This window comes from Ischnura elegans, chromosome 3 (assembly GCF_921293095.1).
Source record: "Ischnura elegans chromosome 3, ioIscEleg1.1, whole genome shotgun sequence".
NCBI lineage: Eukaryota > Metazoa > Arthropoda > Insecta > Odonata > Coenagrionidae > Ischnura > Ischnura elegans.
In genome coordinates this window covers 25515312-25534904 of record NC_060248.1, presented here as the reverse complement: position 1 = coordinate 25534904, position 19593 = coordinate 25515312, and the positions used below count along the sequence as shown (strand labels likewise).

Below are 19593 nucleotides of genomic sequence, written 5' to 3'. Positions count from 1 at the left end.
GGAATACCTGTCACATGAAATGGAGGAAGTTCATTTCACTGAATAGTGGTCGCGTCAGTTTTGGCGCCAATCACAAAAGAATCACCCATAATCACGGATGTTCTAGTAGTTTTTATTATCCACACGATACGCTCCATTTCCAGCTGGCTCTCATTCGCTGGGTCTTCTCACGGTTTCCGGAGCACAAATCCTGGAGCAGACTCGCTAAAGATTTTCGTTTCCCCATTCGAGGTTGTTTGCTTTGCGAAGGGAGAATGTTTTGCTTTAGGAAGTGATTTGCGTTGTTCACGGGAATGAAGAAGGCGGGTGGGCTCAAGGTGGAGAGAAATAGGAACGAAAGCATATGGCTGCGAGACATATGACTGCGCAGATAGCGCAGGGCAGTCACACCCACTTTCCTCCAACGACCCTCGCTCCAAATTGCGTGAAATCACTCCAAATCCAGTTTTTGCTGCGAAATGGATATTTCTTCCTGGATGACGTAGGAAAGCAGCTTTGAGTTTGGGCAGGCACGTCTCCCGTCTCCTCTTCCCTAGTTGGAATTAGATTAAAGCGGTGCATCCTAGACGTATCCGGGATGTTGGCCCCTGAAAATCCAAAGAAGAAATTACCCTTGTTAGTCAGGTGGAGAGCGATTCCGACGTTACTACGTCTCATTACCGGCGGAACGACTGTGAGTTGTGATAAGAAAGCAAAAAGCAAAGGTACGGCCGTCGCAGTATACGTGACTAACATGATGGGTCTGCTTTTTTATATATTCTTTGAGCAGAAAAAAAATTTCAGCGAAATTAAGGGCCGTGCCGGGTTTAACCTCGTTTTTGGAAGTGACTACGTTTCAAGTGGATTTAAATAAACCCGACAGCTTTTGAAGATAGGGGAACTGTATTTTCCGCGCTTGAAAATTTTAAGCCAAATATTATTAGATGTTCATGATAGAGTTTATTCGCCTAGCTGCACATTATTCAGTTATGCAAACAGTATTTCCGTATTGAGTATAAAATATCACGCAGCAATTTAATTATCATTTTAAAAAATCTTAAGGCTTGAAAACCGTACTTTAGTTTGTGAGCAGCAGAGGACAACTTATAGTAGGTCACTTTATTACTATATACAATTTAGAGTTTAAAATCTTTACTTCTGTATTCTAAAATATGAGTGAAGCATTAAATACATAATATTAAAATTACAAATATGCTACAAAAATCATCGGTTCTATACATAATTTATATATTTTCCTTCAATATTCAAGAAAAATACTTGAATTTATGCGTTAAAAATGAAATAATTTATCTATATGCATAATATTAATGAGCAAATTTAAAAAAATGTTGAATATATATCTTGGTATTCGTCATAACATTATTAAATGCTGTCTAGGATGCAGTGCTAATACGCGGGTTTTTCAAACTATCCCAAACCGATTGCGGCTGTGCTCTGTCGCTTACTCGCTTCGATTTCGCGGTCAAGCGCCCAGTATGAAGAGAGTCGGGCAATTAGTCTGCTGCTTGGTCATTGGTTTATAAATTTCCTTGACAAAAAACCGTTACTAATAGTAGCATTTTTGGAGCTGCGAAAAGTTACGCACGATATCTCTGGCAGCCGGGTGAGAGTAACTGCACTCAATGATTCGTCGTTGCTGGCTCTTATTCTTCTCTACTGCAAAAATGTGAAACAGAAAACGATCCACTAGCTGACGACCAATTCTTTCCGTATAACCTCCTTAGTCCTGGGAAATATCTACCGTTATTTTTTGTCTGAATTTCATTTTTCTGGTTAATTAGATGTTGACAAACAATATTAGCGATTTATACGCTTCTGTGTGATTCTGACATCTGTCAGGAAGAGCTGAAAAAGATGTAATAACGACATTTTACTTACCCAAGCGGTAAAAATCAAAACGTCAATGTCGACGGTGAGTAAAATGTCGTCAACACCACTTTTTCAGCTCTTCCTGACAGATGTCTGAATCACACAGAAGCGCATAAATCGCTAATGCTAATACAATACTCCAGGACCGAGGAGGATAAGGAATCTTTTTTACTTTGCTCTAATCATAAACTAGCCGAGGTTTGGTGGCTAATAATTAAACCCCTTACATAATTTACTTACACCATAATAGTTTATTATTGCGTCTGGTGCCTTACCTCCTCAGCCGGCTGATCCTGTCTTCTCTTCTTGGAACACTTCGTCCTCGAAGTCGCTCTCCGCGCCCTTTGCCTCATCTCCCTTGCCAGAGGACGTCGTCGACTTCCTTGAAGCTATCACACCACCGGCGAGGGTCTCTGGAAGACTTATGGCACGGCGACTATCCATGCTCACCACTGGAGAGGATGGAGAAGAGGTCTGCAGATCGAAAGAAATTTGGTCAATCCATTTCATCAGAATTCATTCTTCACCACAAGATAATTTGGTAAGTATTTACTTTTTCACTTTTAGAGGTCGTATGCAGATGAATCACGCAGTCATTATTTATTTTACTGTAAATTAAAACACGAAATATATTAATGTTGTCATATGCTGCGCTCCCGCATAATAATTCCAAGGTTTTCAGGTGAAATGCACTGGCCTTATTTCTTTCTTTAATGCTATAAATTTTGGTATCAGGCAAATATGTATTACCACTGCTAACAAAAAATCCAACGAATGAATCTTTTCGGTTCTTCAACACTTAAGCTGCGGCAGCAAGATCACCAGTCTTCCTTCTGGGGGAAAAATAATCGGAAGGAGGCCAGATCCTGTACTTGGTTAGTTCTTTGTCAAGTTTTCATATTTTTGTTGGCAATACGGAATATAACTGATTTTGGGCGCATTTAAAAATGGAAAGTGAGGAGTTAATAAGCAGGGCTATTCTTAGGTTGGGTATGAATAGGCTGAGAGTGTGTGGTATATCATCATGAAGATGATGAAAGAATGTTCAATTCACTATGAAAAAGGCAAGCGAGGAGAACCTCAGCATAATTGGCGAGACGAGTTAAATACCTACTTAAAACGATATGAAAATGAAATAGGAATGTCAGAATAAGACTTGTGAGGGGTAACGGTGCACTGACTCCATTATTGAATACTGAGAAAATATGGAAAACGAATGCGGGGGTTAGTTATATTATTGGGATGATATGCAGGAGGATCACGATCATAGAAATTCGAAATTGTTAATTTTATGAATAATTGTGGTCCTCAGTTGCTGATGGCTCAGCACTGAACTCGGGTCCAGCTATATAGTGTTGCCTAGCTATCTCTTAAAACCTCTTTAACCTTCCGTCGGGCGCAATATTGGAATTTCTGAGTTCAGGTGCAATGTGTCTGACCGGCACAGAGGTGACTAAACATTATAACAACCCTTAGCATAGCTCAGTGGTACGCATTTCACGTTTAAAGCACCGTTATTAGTGCAGTCTAACATTTCCATGGTGATTATTATATGTACCCTTCTATACACCGTCTTACGGCCCCAGATCGATCCAGCAAGGTGCGATTTAACGTACTAATTAGGCTAATAAATATTATTTTATGTAATTTATTTTAGCATGTGAATTCTATAAGACCAGTGTTCTTTATTTTGAAAACTTAACTAGCTAATAATTGTTTTATTTTTCTTTATTATGCCATTACTTTATTTAATTATGCTACATAATCCGCCACTGATCTGTCGGCATAAATGCGAAAAGCGAAATACTGCATGGCGCCAACCATGATATCTATATACCATAAAGACCCTTAACGACCACTCATTCATTCATTCATTCACTCACTCATACAAATGTTTGGGGTGAACGAGACGAGATACGACAAAAAGTCTGATGAAGACCCCCTCTAAAATTGTCTGAAACCCCAGGAAAATTTATGAAAACAATAAATTTTCAATTATATATCTGTCCATTCAATTATAATTGAGTATGGGGATTAGTTCAACAAATGGCCACCAAAATCCGACGGTAGCGCGGCGATCAGATACAAATAAAGCATCATAGCAACATATTTGTTTATGCTCACAAGAGGAGCTAAATTGGAATAGAAGATAAAGGAATTAAAACGCAAGGATTATAAAGATAAGGTAGGATATTTACTTATTAATTTTTGCAAAGCCAATATTTTAGTGGCTTCTTTCCGTATGAACAAAAATTTGATCACATCAAAACGTATTCAAACGAAAAGAGGAGAAATATAAGGTAAATAAACCTTCCTTAAAAGATAGGTAGGTAAAAATGATTTTATTTTCATTCTTTGTGATGGCGATAACGTTTTATTTTTCTTTACATCCTTTTTCTGTTACTAACGTTTTTAATGTGCAATGTTATCCGTGAGCTGGTGCATCAATGGCAGTGAATAATAGAATATGGAGGATAAGTGCGATTATAGAATCGAAAGTATGGTTGCTATTAATTCCATAGTTAACAGTTGCACATAATGTAGTTCCTCTCTTGTTGCCGATACACGATTGCTGTAGAAAGATATCTAAACAACCTTTCTTTAAAGATAGGTAGGAAAAATTATTTTTAGCGTTTCATTTTTCTTTACGATCTTTTTCTGTTACAATTTTTTAAATGCGCAATATATCCGTGAGCTGGTGCATAGTAGGAAGTGAATAATAGAATATGGAGGATAAGTGCAATTATAGGTATTTCTTATTCAATTATTTGTCTTACAAAAAGCACGTTTCATTGAGTGACCAAGTTATTTAGCTTAAATATATTCTAAATCATGACATTTATGATGCCTTGTTCATCAAAAGCTGTCATCTGCTACGCACCAGATGATTTAATTTCGCATTATATTGGATATTAAAGCTGTAAGGAGATGTTTGTGTACACCAACACATTAAAAAAATTATAGAGGTTTTCCTGAAGTGGTATCATTTGCGATCATGACGAATAATCTTTCAATAAAGTCGTCATTTCTAAATTCGTCATACTAGGCCCAATTCATGCTAAGGATCTCCACTTTGTGCATTTTCTCTAGATATTGATATTTAGTTCCTACGTAACTCTATTGTGTGTATCGTCCTCTCTTAAGCTTACGTGGAGGAACTGCAGTCACACCTTATTCCTATTTCAAGAATTTGGTAGAATGATGTAAAAAATAATTAATAAACGTGTTTTTAATATTTATCATGACAACCGATTAGCTTGGTCAATAGAGTCTGTTATGACGCGTTGGGGGCCCGTGTTCAGTACCCTATGTAGGCATATCTCTTCTCCGCTTTTTGTATTTATTTGGAGGTAACCTACATTGAACTCCTAATTTCATGATTTTCAATCAGAGCAATGTTTTTCTGGGAGGAAATTCTTTCATATGCTCACGCTTCGACGCGTTTATTATGCATTTGGTCTTTGTTGTTTTATCGATCTGATGGGTGCGATGTTGATAGTATTTATCAAACTTGTTTGTTAGAAGTAACAGAAGTACTATTCAATACTCGATATGAATCCAAATTTCGAAGAGTTCGATCAGAAACTGGTATTTCTAACTATGTTTTTCGCAGTGTTTACTCGCTTTCTTTAATTTTTTATCAATTAAATGTAGTTTACTGTAGTTCATTGTATTTCGTAAATTCGTTATATTATGATATTAAGTAGGTATAAATAGAGTGTTACAGGGCAACATGCTCTCAACGTTAATTTGTATTTGAATTGAATAAGTTAGAAACTCTGTCAGACTCATAGAAATCTATTTAATTTTTTTATTACTTCAAAAAAACGTTCCTCTTCATTAATATTTTATTTTCATATTGTAACCCACGTACCATACGCTCGTTTTACTTGAAAGTGGAAATATTACATATATCTACTCTAGCCAATTGAAAAGTAAAATATCCGTAAGTAACGAGCGGCATACAAAAAGTATAAGACCTTCCATAGCGACCAAAACAAGGCCGAAGGCCTTTTTCGGGGTGACTAGGGGGGCAGAGCCCCCCTAGCGAGCACAGCGAGCACTATATATATGACCCGTTAGGTATTCCTGTAATAATATATTACTAAAAATATGAAGATACGTATTATGTTTTACGATATATAGAATACAACTCATTTCACACTACGTTAGGTATTTCGGATACTATGGAATTAAAACGGTGCATTTCGAAAATGTTTCCCTATATTGATGCATCCGAATAGTGTTCGCGTTCGCTCGCGGCTGAAATGATTGCGAACCCCTTCGGAGTCTAACTTCTTGTCGAGTCAGATTGGGTGATCAGAATATTTTGTCAACCAAAACGAACCGGTGCGGTGTGGATGATTATTATACAAAGAACATGGCAGAAACTTCCATCTACCCATATTTTACTTTGAATGGATTGGTGGAAATATTAATGGCGTAAATGTATAATCAGCGAGTGTCAGTCAAACGCTTAAAGGGAGCCGCTTCTTCCATCTCCTCTGGCAAACGCCGAGCGTTAATGCGTTGCCATGCTCAATTTCGTCCCATCAAACGCTGTCCTGGTGGACGCTTCCTCGCTCTCTTCGCGAAGATCAAAGGCCGCCGCTGCACGGCGCATTTGACGCCGACGCGTTTTGAATCCAAACGTGCGGAACGGTGGCGCTGTTAAAGAGACGTCGCGTCGTCACTTCCGCTTTGGAGCATGCTCTCCAGTGGTGCTGTTAGCCATTGAGGTTACCTCTTTTTATGTTTGTCATGACCACTTTTTTCTATGCTAATATATTATTTAAATATCAATTGAATTATGATTTGAGGCTTCATGACGTGTATTAAGGCCGTTTTACACTGGGCACGTCATTGCGCAATCTGACGTGCGCACGAAGGCGCAATCAAAAATGCGTAGTTTAAAGCGGTGAATTGCCAGAACATATGCGAGAATGCGTGGATGCGAGACGGAAAATAGCTCGTGATCTAATTCCAAGCTCGCGTTCTCGGAATTTTAACATGTTTTAACATGTTTTCATTGCTAACCTGCGCAATTTCGTGTCCCTTGTAAAACGGCCTTTAGAGAGATAGGGCTCACAAGGTATGAATAATTCTGCATTCAATACATTTTAATTCACTCGTCAATGTTACGTAAAACCAACATAAAAATTGTCCTGAATGGTAAATCGTCCTCAATACTCTACCCAATCGCCAGTTTTAATACCAAATGTGGTATATTTTACCATGTTATTTAACATGAAATGACATAGGAATAATCGTCGAGTTTCTACTCTCCTGCGTCTCATACCATCCGAAAAAAATATTTCATATGATCTCAAGCAAATAAGTCTTAATCAACATTCCAAACAACCACCAATACATAAATTATCGAGGAGAAGCTATATGATGCTTTTTCTGATATATTATGATCTAGATATTTATAGCTCACGTGAAATAAGTTTGAACATGAAATAAAAGTAAACGGATACACTATGGTGAAAAACCTCCAATCCAACATACCCTACGATTTTAAAAATTGAATTGCAAATTAATAAAAATCAGCGTGAAACACTGTAGAGATAATCATTTATGTAATTTTATTATGCTGTAAGCCAGTAACTATATGTATAAGTGAGATAATATATACTTGAAAGTACATATGCATTAGAATCAGCGTTTACAATACGGTTTGGCAGGTTTTAAGTACCGCGAGCATATTCGATGGGCAAAAACGGCTCATACGGTATCAAATTCACAACAATTAATTTCGCCGGTCAATTACAATTGTAATTTTCAGTTAACCAGCATCATCATCAGTCAACAATCCTGAGATTGGTTTGACGCAGCTCTCCATTTCTCTCCTCAATCCGCTAATCTTTTCATAGCTACATATTTCATCTCTTTTACATCCTTTATAACCTGTCCTATATAACTTATTCGGGGCCGTCCCTTGCCCTTTTTCCCTTCCACTAGTCCTTCAACGATTTTCTTCATCAGACCATCGTGCCTCAAAATGTGGCCAACTAAGTTGTCCCTTCTTCTGCATAAGGTTTTTAGGAGGTTTCTCTTTTCTCCCACTCTGACATGGGAACCAGCATAAACTTATAAAATTTTTTCAGGCTTCATTTTGTGCAATATTCCCATGTCCATGATTAAAACGCAAATGGTAATTTCCACACTATTTTATTTAACACTTAACGACCGACCATGGTTTCCACACATTGTACTTTCACGTCATTTTCAAGCAGTGACACAAATCTTGAAAATGACACAGCATAAACTGTTAGATATGTATCATCAATGCCGCTAGACGTGTTTGACGTCCTAATATATGAAGTGATCTCTTTTTTACTCATTGCATCCATGAAACATTTTATAAATATCGGTCGTCTCTCTGATTTTAGGGTTAAAATAAGTGTGATTAATTGAAGCACAAAGATTTCGTTATGTTCAACCAGAAATTATAATTTTCAGGATTCGCTCAGTTCCAAAAGAAATCCTTAAAAATTAACTTCTTGGGTGAAAAATATTTCATGCCAAAAATAACGTGATCATACATAGTTTATGATCAAAGTGCGTTTATGGTTCGGTAAAAAAAAAAGATTTGCCCCGAATTGGACATACGTGCAGAAGCCAAAACTCCCTCTTTCCTCACGTGAGACCCCGATGGTGCTAACAGGCTTCCCCCTCTCGTCACTAACTCCGAACTAATCTCCCTCTCTCTCTCTCTGTTTCTCATTTCCTCTTTCCTCTTCGGGAGATATGGAGCCAAAGGAGATAAGTGGGCCTGGGAGGCGGTGAGAACTGAAATAGCCGACTGGCGGCGGTTAAGCCGAATTGACTTGAGGCCTCAACAGACTTGGGTTGCTTTCCCTCGCTCACTCGCTCTCTTCCAAACGATCGGTATTTCATTTTCCACTCCACTCAGACTGCCACGAAAAGGGTTCTGACCTTGTTCTCGAGAAAAGTGTGCTCATAAATACGAGCATTCCATCGCTAAAAATGTTTAATTAGACGTATCAATCTCGCTTGATCGTTATTGTGCGTAGTATTTTTTAGTAGAGACGCAGTTTTTGTATAATAATCATTTATCATCATTATGAAATTTCTTAGTATATTTTTGATGGTAAAAATTTAATATTGAGGGACATTTATGCAGTTATAGAGTTTATTCTACATATACCGAAAATTTCATTATGAAAGGATGAGCTTTAAGCATGATATTATTAGTATACAGTTTCATAAAGCTACGCAAATCATGACTGGATGAGCGGGAGATTTGCTTATTATTAAAGGCAATGTAAAAGGGAATGCAATTATTGGCTTACTGAGCTATTCTCATTGCTTATTCTATGTATCTCTTCTTCAAAGCGACGCTGTTCTCTTTTAGGTGAAGGCCAACACTTCATTTCTGGTATCACTTTTTCACGGAGTTCAAGGTTCGTGATGATGTTATCTGACTTTGAATCCCATTGAAACTGTAATATCAATTGCTGAGAGGTGAATTGAATTGATTAAATCTACTCGGATTTTGCCTTCAACAGCAAGGCGAATATTTTTTGAAAAATCTTCTCCGTGGCAATTCCGAAGAGATTTTATCAAAATTATTCGCCAGGAAAAATATGATCTTTTAGGTGCATTGAAGTTCGTCTGGAATTGTCTTCACTTTCAACTTCAAAGTGGTATGTGTAACGTATCCAAAAAGTGTTTAATCAGTATGAAAATTCAATATATATTGCTTGGGTTTTTCACTACGCAGGTTCTCTCGTAGCTACCGATATTTCGGGTCACGAATTTTAATGACCAAAATTTATGCAGTTATAGGAGAACTTACTCGGTAGAAAACCGAATGGCCTTTAATGACGCAGGTAGCTGGGACTGACCAGAGCATACTTTAATATATTATATTTAGACAACATTGTTTTCAATTGAGCAATTAAACTGAAGCAATTTTTAGTGCAATTAATTTGAAAGTGTGCTTGATTTTTCTCTCTATATATGAGGTGTATGTATCATGGTCAAGAATAATTAACATTATACTATCCGAATTATTCAATTGGTACTTTTTAGCTCTAACGTACCGAGCTTCACCCAGCAAATATCATTTCCAGAGACGAAGAAAAAAGGAATGATCAATATGAATGAATGAATAACCCCAACGCGGTTGAAACGCGTTTCATCAACCGTCGCTCGTCAAGTGCATTTTAACGAGGTTAATTTTTGTATACGTAGGGCAGTATTTATTTATATGTAGCCTAAGGTGTATGACCGCAGCGGTTATTTCAATGGTACATGGAGATGCAAGCATGAAATATTTCGCGGAGATCAGACGGGTTTAAAAAAGACTTCAAAGGTAGGACGGCGTCGCCAGACGTTTTTATGCATATCTGACGTCAGTGATGCCGTGGAAATCGCCGGCGGGGCACGTAATTATGCCACACCTACACCGCCGCGGCTTCGAAAAGAAAACAGACCGAATTCTCTGACCCCCATGAAGTGGGCTCGGGAGAGTGGTTGGAGGGAGCATTGCGACATTATAACTACCGAATTTGCATTTATATACATATGTATTTTGAAGAGCGCACTTTAAGCGAATGCATATATACGCCCTCACACTCACGGGAAGATGCGGAAACTCACGGGGGAGACATTGCCCCATAGCACGCCGGTCCCGCTAACAAGGTCGAGGGGAGAGGGGTTAGACTTGAAAACCCCCCAACCCGGGGCGAAGCTCGGCCGCTCTGCCTACACAATGTTTTTTCATCTCACATACATTTCAGAGATAGGTCTCGTCATTTCAGAGCGGACAAAAGGTAGGAAGTACTCCCCGAGTCGGGTTTATTAGCATCACTTGGGGGTTTTTTGGGGAGATGGGGGAGAAAGTGGGATGGTACTTGAGGCTGTGGTGGTTGGGGTCAGGGGAAATGGCGAGGAGGGCGAGGCGGGAGACGAGGAAATGTAAAAAAAACAAGTGTTGGTGGGGCAGTGGTGTTGGTGGAGTGCGGGAAAAAAAAGGTCGCCGCGGCGGTGAGGAGTATCGAGCGGGAGGAGGCTGGTAATGAAGGCGAGGGGAGTCTGCGGGAGGCTGTGTGTGCAGGTGAAGACTGCGATGAAGAGGCTTCATAGGCAAGGAGCGGTGCGAGGAGAGTATTCGTAATGGGCCCCGTGAAAAGAAGCTAAAGCTTTCTCAGCAATGTGTGGCTCAAATTTTGCCTTTAATGTTATGGTATTTGGAGGAGGCGACCGACAGCTGAGGTCATTTGCGCCATGAGGGAAGGTTAGGTAAGGGAGAGAGGTGGAGAGAAACCCGGCGTCGGCACTAGCCTGCTCTTGACGAAAGGCGCCAAGGGGACCACGGCTTGACGTCCCATCCAACGGACAGGGTGTTGCGCTTGAAATGTCCTCCACACAACACTCAAGCAGGGATCGCGTAGTCTCTGAAAAGTCTCTACCACCGTCGGGATTTGAACCCGAGACCGCCGCGTGGGAAGCCAACACTCTAGCCACCACATCAACCCGATCCCCTTTTGCCTTTAATATTTTGATAAATTTTCAAGAGGTCTCTGCTCCATTCTGTTCAATTATTTCCATATCTCGGCTAAAAGCGTTCCAAAAGTAACTCAATCACGCATTATCCGATCAGTATAACGCTACGTATGGAGTTAACTTTGAAAACCTTAAGCGGTTATTCGCTAATTATTGATGCATTTCATCATCACCCCTACCACTATCACCGGGACTCGAATCTCTCATGTGGCTCTTGGGCATCATTATCAATATTCAACAGCCCTAAGATTGGTTTGACGCAGCTCACCATTCCTCTCCCTTATCCGCTAAGCTTTTCATAGCAACGTATTTCTTCTCTTTTAGATCCTTAATAAACTGTCCTATGAAACTCATTCGGGCCTTCTACAATTCTACATCTACATAATACCCTGCGAGCCACCTCTAGGGTGTTTGGCAGGGGGTGATCGATCACTTGCACACAGTATGCAATAGGATTCCCACATGCACACCACTCGGTCAAAAAAACTTATCGCATGCTAACAAAGTATACTTCCACATTCATTAAAAGGCAAAAATTGTTAACTGCTCACTAATCTTTTGTGCTAATAAAGCTAGAACAAAAAAAACATGCTGTTAGAAATAATAAGAAAGTTTGGAAACATGCATTTAGGTATACATAAGCTAGTAGGCTACAATATTAGCCATCCAATCTATTTGTGAGTTCGAACGCTGCCGTCATAGTCTATAGCTATAGTTCTTTTATTTAAGTGATCTGATCTACCGTAGTATGATGGCGTTCGTAAGATATGGCTGACATCGTCAGAAAAGACACTGCTCTTAAAATATATCTAATACGTTTAGTCTATTTTTCAATCTGCGGTTTGGCAGGGATTCCCATCCGTGTTTCTCTAAGAGGTCAGTTACACTAACAAGACTATCGTAACGACTTTTCACGTACCTGGCCGCTCTTCTTTGAACGCTTTCTAATTCTATTTTTAAGTCTATTTCATAAGGATCCCAAACACCTGCAGCGTATTCTAAATGAGGTCTAATGAGAAGAAGTAGCTTATTTCTTTCACTTCGTCGTCGCATTTCCTAAAATTCATTTACAAAACCAATTTACGATTAGCTTCATTTGTTACTTTCCAAATATGTTTATTCCACTATAGATCATTATTGAGTCTAACTCCTAGAATTATTTTCATCTAGCGTTTTTGGTTACCTTTATCAATTGTTTAAGTTTCTGATCCGTCATGTACACGAATATTTTCATACACAGTTTCCGTCACTCCATCATTAAGCTCGAGTAGCGGAGTAGTGGTCTTTTTGCCATGAATGAAGTTAAGGTTGGCCCGCGTTGTACCTTCTTGCGGAGTTGGTAATAAGCAGCTCAAATATGCCTTGAACTTTTCGAGCAATTTTTAATAAACCTATCCACTTTTTTCTTCGCAAAAGCTACACAGAATTAATTAAAATATTATCTCGAATTATTATTCAAATTCTAATCACAGGGTACTTCAAACAAAAATCTCAATTTGACAATTTCTTGATTCTAACATCCAAGGTAGGGTTGCCTCATTAAGTTGAATTTATAGAAAATCTTAAGATGAATGTAAATGAAGCATAACTTAAAAATTGTATCTGGAACCCTCGATATATTTAAAAATGCATAGATATTGTTGTTCAACTTGATAAAATAGGCTATTTCCTTTAATTTTATCGATGAGCCCTGTTCTCTTTCTTTTTCTTTCCCGTTTATCAGCATTCTTACCTCTTCCGTGGTGTTTTCCTGTTACAAAAACCAATACCAATACCAAAGGTAAACACATATTTCTACAAAAATTTGTTTTACTAGTTGTCAAATATAAAGTAGCAGATTCAAAATAAGCAGCCTAACTCTACTCTTGGATTAACTCATCCATGGTCATCAATATGATTGCACTATTTGTTTAATTGATATTTTCGATGCTTCTCTTCATTGGCAATTCTTCTGTATTTAACTAGCTATTTTCAACTAAATGCTTCAAATTCAATTTTAGCTCCCATGACGAAGTATGATTTAGTTCTCCGCACTCCCAATTTATACGTTTTCGTGAAGAGGAGATTCGGCGACTGATTTCTCCTTCCCGTTTAAAACGCTATTGGTGAAGCGTCGAAACTAATCATTTTAAGCATAAGAGGTGAGGTTTTTATCCAAACAGTCGTAGAAGTAGCATAAAATTTAAAGCTTTGTAACTATTGTTTTCTCATACCCTATTATATTTTTCATATGAGTTCAAAGCCAAAAATTACGAAATAGCATTCAAAACGGTGAAAATTTTCCGCTTGAATTTGGATTAATGTTTTAAGATGACGATAACATATAATATTTTAAAGCTACTTTAAATACTTGGAGTGAGATGAATTCCATCTTTGCACTTATAATTATGTACGTTGGCGAGATATGTTTGTTAACGTGTAAGTTGAGATGTTATCTTCTGGAAGGAAAATATTTTTGGGACTAAAAGGGACTTTTTTTTTTAAAGATCCATCCACTAACTTTTGAAACCTTATATACTTGGTTTTTTCTTCCTCGACTTTCTCCTGCTTTCTGAGAAGTTGGGGCAGGATAGCTTTGGAAGGAGAAGTCGCGGAGCGGTAAACCCTCTCGGCGTTACAACTTAATGCTCCGTTGCGGTGCTCCCTCTGAGACTTTTGCTTGAAAGCCTTTGTGTGTCGGCAAAGTGAATGATATTGCGACCAACGTGACCACTTTAAGGCATTGTGCTGGCCCATTTGGGCAAATTCCCAACGATTTCACAAGCCCCTCCTCTTTAGCCTATCAATAGGGATTAAAGTATCAGGTATTTCATTGAATAAAATCTAAAATTAATGATATTTAATATTTTATAATGAATTTAGTTATTTATAATGAATTTACGAATAAATTATTGTTGCATGACTATAATATTTTGTCTTTAATTTTTAAAGCATGAAAAATAAAACATTATTTGTTCGTTACTCTTGCTTCATAGCATATATTTTATGTGACATTAACATCACCCATAGTATCTAAACTCCTTTTTTTGACATCAATATTGACCAAATATAATCCGAATAAGTTAAGCAATATTACCCTTAAATTTAGTCCTATACAGTTTTCTTTTATCACGTAATTATAAAGATGACTACGTTAATTGCCCAGGAAAGAGTTTAATATACAAAATAATTGAACGACTTTAAAGGAAACCCTTTGCAGTTTAAATATTTTTGTATTACTAATTTGCTTCTTTGAAGCAATACAAAGGCGTTAAACTCACTTCAAGAGGGCATCTCATTTTATAATCATACTTATTTCATTTTTTTAACTTTTGAAATTAAACGCGGAAAACGAAACCAAATTGCAATTAAAATTTTTACTCTAGCAAGTGATTCAAAATTCGTCGTTAATTTTTCTCTTTAAGTACATAATTGATTTTTTTAGACTTATATTCCATATTATGGTCGTTGGTAAGTTACCATTTGGCTGTAAAACTGCAATGGCATTGTTTTTCATTTTTTACCGTAATCAAGGAAAGATATTAGTCCTTAGTTATCGGAAGAAAAAATTTATATTCAATGGACTTCTATTAACTGAATACGTTATCTGAAAACTCGTGAGAAAACTTCAGATCCTTGAAATTACATCCTTCACCATTTGTCTCCATGCCTTTAACACTCAGTGGATACAAAATAGGTCTTCTTTTGGAGAAAATTTTTTTTAAGCTATCTAATGTTAAGAGAGAACATTGTTCGTGTTCTCACGTGCAGATGAGGTATTAAAATTCGTAGAAATCGAGTTCATTTAATCCGAATTGCAGCTCTAACATGAAATGACGAATACTTGGAAAGTTTGAAAACGAAGTCGTTTGCATTGCATGTAATTTTTCATGCAAAAGATATTAAATAAGGCTTTCCTCCTTTTATTGCTGAAGTAAATTGCGTGCTGTACCTCTCAGCTCTTGTAGGCATATAAAAGATTCATTTCATCGCTGATGGGAATCTCACTCTGGATATAGAATATTACGAAACGTTCTGAGTAAAACTAGGCCAATTTTGCTAAACGAAAGATATTTGCTAAGTTCTGTCGACATAAAGTTTCAAATATATTCCGTATTTTTATTCATTATACTGGGTTTTACCGCTCAATTTCTGTTAGAATAAACCAGCATGAATTTTTTTACCTTGAGTGCAGTCGACATTAAAAATCGGATGAGTCGTAAAATTGATACCAGTACTTCCACTTAATTGAGGTATTTAATATTTAATCATTAATTATTTAAATCGTCTACTTAATAGTGCTACAATTCTTATTATGGGTTCTATCGTCTTTAAAATTCGTCAGGAATCTGAAAATCGTGTTCCTGACAATGTCGAGATAAGGGGAGACGTGTCAGGCTAATAATTACAAATTATAGTGTATAATGCTATTACTTTTTCAACAATGAATACGAAAAATAAATGATAAAAATTTTGATCCAATAAAAAACGCTTATCAAAATAAGCTGTACTCAGATCAGATTGAATTGTAAAATTTGTTAACTAAACATAGAGTTTTCATGACTATATTTCAAATTGAGCTGTAACATATTTCATTGCTGCTAAGGGAAATCCTCTTTCATTATGATGACCTTAAGTAGCACTATCTACCGATTTAAATCCTCTCCTTTTGCGATATATATCCTAAAGAAGCAGTCAAGGTTATTGCCTACAAAAAGAGTTTCACTTCTTTCAGATGATCTAATAACACCACTTCTTACTTAGTGGAGACCCCAGAGGTGTTCGTAAACAATCAGGTAGTTTCATTAGGATTCGTTTTCCTGCACCCAGAAAAAGCACTAATTCGTTAAATAATTGTCACATGATTTTCGTTGAGAAAGTAATTAATATATGATAAAAAGTAGCTCAGTGACTTATTTAACATGATGGTTTATTAACACTCTAGACTAATTTCAATTATAGTTTGGAGGTTATAATTTACAATAGCTATTTTAGGGTCTTACTTGGTCCGGCTTACATTTGGAAGAAATATTGGTAATGTAAGAGATAATTTTTGGATAAATCAGAGTAGTCGTGAAATATCATATGCCCTTGTAATTTTTCATCGTCTTCCACAAACACGGTATTAGTGCCAGAATAAGTTAAAAATTGTGTCATTCCTTACCTGGCTTGCTCGTCTCCATTTGGCTCGGCGGTTTTGAAACCACGTCTTCACCTAGAAAAATACAAAAATATTGAAGGTACAGCTAGATATTCCCCAACTTGAAATATAGATTCACAATAAAATAAACAATAAATATCAATATTTTAAATTATCAATGCTCCTTTTTTTAATATAACCTTGAAGTTCACAGAAACTCGATCTCATTTCTGAATGAAATAGTGCAACTGAGTAATAAACTTCTAATTTTGTATGTGTTAACTGCTTCTTCACCAGTCTAATACCTTATTTATAATAAGAGTGAGAAAATTTATCTGAGACCTCTTTCGATGAGTGATCTCCGAAAACGGCATTAGTGTGTAAAATAATTTACGCGCATTACGTCAAAAAAGGCAAGGTTATGCGTAGGTACTTCTCTAACCTATTTTTTAAGACCCCAATTTTTACTTTGGCTGAGTCATCAGCACTACGGAGTGGAGGCAAAAGGGGCGGTTTCTCATCTAAATTTGGTTCCTTTTCTTTTAAATCCCTCGCCCTTTTTTCACGATATTGGCCTTCGGAATTGTTCCAGAAAGCATAGCGACAGTTGAAAGGTTTCCCGTGCTTTCTTATATCTTAGAGAAAAGTAAAATATAAGAGTGGGTGTAACAAAGAGGTTGAGGCGTCAATTCCCTTGGTCAGGAATAATAAAGCTAAAAATAATCGGTTCGTTAAATGGCCCCAAAAGACTAAAAAAATAAATATTTGTAGAAATAAATCATCAAAAAAAACTTTTATGACCTGCTCCATTCTAATTTTAATGCGCTTTTGGAAGTCAAGTTTTGTTTCTAGAAGTCCTTTTCCCTTTCACTTTCCCACCATTTTGGGAATACACAATGGGAACAATTCCCGAGCGATATACTAACTTCAGAGCCGCACGTTGTAGTTTAAATTTTTCTGTCTCAAGCAATCCGGCTGCTTGCTAAATTACGTCTTAAACTTCGTGGGGATTTTTTAAAGCTTTTTACTCGAATTTCAGCATATTCAACTTACAATACGTTAGGTTTGCATCGAAGTCAATATTTAAATATATTTTTCCTTTTCATAGCAACGCGAATCTTTCCCACCTTTTCCATTCTATTTGAAGTTAGCATCAAGTCTATGATTATGAGGAAAATATGCTGTGAAAGCAAAAAATGAAATAATTTTTACAAAAGAGTCGTCTCATATCCGGTAAAAAATTTTTTCTCTAAGTAAACAGGATATATTGATGATACTTTTCCACATTTGGTCCAAAAATATTTATAAGTAACATGCCTTAATTTAAATATTAGTCCGCACTCACGTTATTTTCTGTCTTTAATAATGAGTGCATACATTTGCTTTTCAGATTTACGATTAATTATTAAAATGCTAATACCATTCTCTTCTCCCGTACTGATACTGAATTTTCCGCATATGACACTTAGTAAGCCTTTTCGGGAGAAGGTTCCATATGATATCATCAATTATTTTACTGAATTATTTATTTTATTGGAAAACACTAGTATTTTCATTTTTTTACATACTCTAGTTCAAGTAGCCACCGGCATATTTTCGCTTTTTTTAATATGCTTCAACATGCCGAAACCATTTGCGTCTTTTTTTGTTTCATGACTATTTCGCATTGTATAATTTTGAGTCAGTAGATCTTAGCACGAAAAGGTTAGACGCAAAAGAAGCAAAATCACCGTTCGGAGTGTAATTTAAGCTAGCAGACACGTTTTTAACTTCTTGTTCTTTTCATTCTGATGCAAGCAACATATGAAGATACCAGTTCTTAGCCGTTTTAGATTAGTAATGATTTTTTTCCACTACGCTGAGTTATTGTTAGACCTGGATTATGTTTAAAAATACTCCATTGTTTCGCTCATGCATTCCTTTTAAGATAACGCATGCCTCACATGAGATCGGTCCTTTTTCAGTTACGACTCACTCATTTGAGACTTGAAATTTTTAGGGTTAGCAGAGCAGACCTTTGTCAGCATTTGCTTCCATTTCAAGTATGATAAAATGGCATCTGAGTAAATACTGAGGAAACATTGCCAAATTTTAGAAACGGGCATGTGTAACCTGAATGATCGATATCTAACCCTAATATCTAATGTCGTGATCACGTGAGTTTTGAGAAAGTAATTCGTCACCAAATAAGATCGGTAGGGATGGGCTTGCTTAAAGCATTTCGACCCGAGTACGGTGGCAATGGCTCTAGGATTTGCACACTTTTTCTGGGAGACACTGAGAGACTAGGGTTTAAGCGCTCTCTTTCCGGGCTCACCTGTCTGTCGGTGAGCTTGAGGTCCTGCGCGAGGATGCGCCGCTCCTCAGGGCTCAGGTACTTGTGCCCTCCGAAGCGTCGCTCCAATGCAGTCGTCTGATCGGGAGAGAACCTCACCTGTCCGCCCTTCCTCTTGCTGCTGCACAGGCTCAGCATGGCGCCCGCCGCGGGCGACGCATGGGGTAGACCCCGGCCCTGTCTCAGGGCCAGCATGTGGCACTGGAGAGACGCCCATCGCTCACAACCAACTCCTGAAAAGTATGCAAATCCCTCGGGGTTACAATCATAACCACTTACATCCTTCGCCTGCGGTAGATGTTTGCACTAAAGGTGGGGTTAGCAATGAAAAAATCACTTGGCTTAACCTGTATCCGAACCGTCGCTGAATAACTATTGCGTACGGTTTTTCTCCCCGATAGTAGCAAAGTAAGCAGAACTTATGTTTCCTCCGTCATATTGTGGACTTATCACAATTCTTTTCCTGATGTCCTTATTGCTGTACCTGTTTTCCTGTAATGAGCTCCCCAAATAGTTGAATTGTTCAGCTGCCCAAGTTTGCGTTTACTTTTATCGTGAGTCTCCCGCTGCTTTATAAAACCAAATTGCCTTCTTTTGATTAATTCTCATGCCATATTACTCGTAACACTTGTCTTACGCATTCTCTAGAGCTTTTAGCCCTCTCGCTGAAAGACTAATTTACGCCTGCACAACGCCTGATTATCCGAAAATCACTTTACCAGTTGAACTGGCA

At 37.6% G+C, this 19593-nt stretch overlaps 1 protein-coding gene across 1 annotated transcript in view; it reads right to left on the bottom strand.

Moving 5' to 3' along the window:
- Positions 1-270: 270 nt before the first annotated feature.
- Positions 271-19593, bottom strand: part of LOC124154986 (T-cell leukemia homeobox protein 3) — a 78019-nt gene continuing 58696 nt past the window's right edge. The window contains exons 2-5 of the mRNA XM_046528736.1: positions 18843-19093; positions 16550-16600; positions 2145-2343; positions 271-587 (exon numbers count right to left, since the gene is read on the bottom strand). Coding sequence (XP_046384692.1) covers positions 2149-2343; positions 16550-16600; positions 18843-19093 — 497 coding nt within the window. The 3' untranslated portion in view covers positions 271-587; positions 2145-2148. The remainder of the gene's footprint in view (positions 588-2144; positions 2344-16549; positions 16601-18842; positions 19094-19593) is intronic.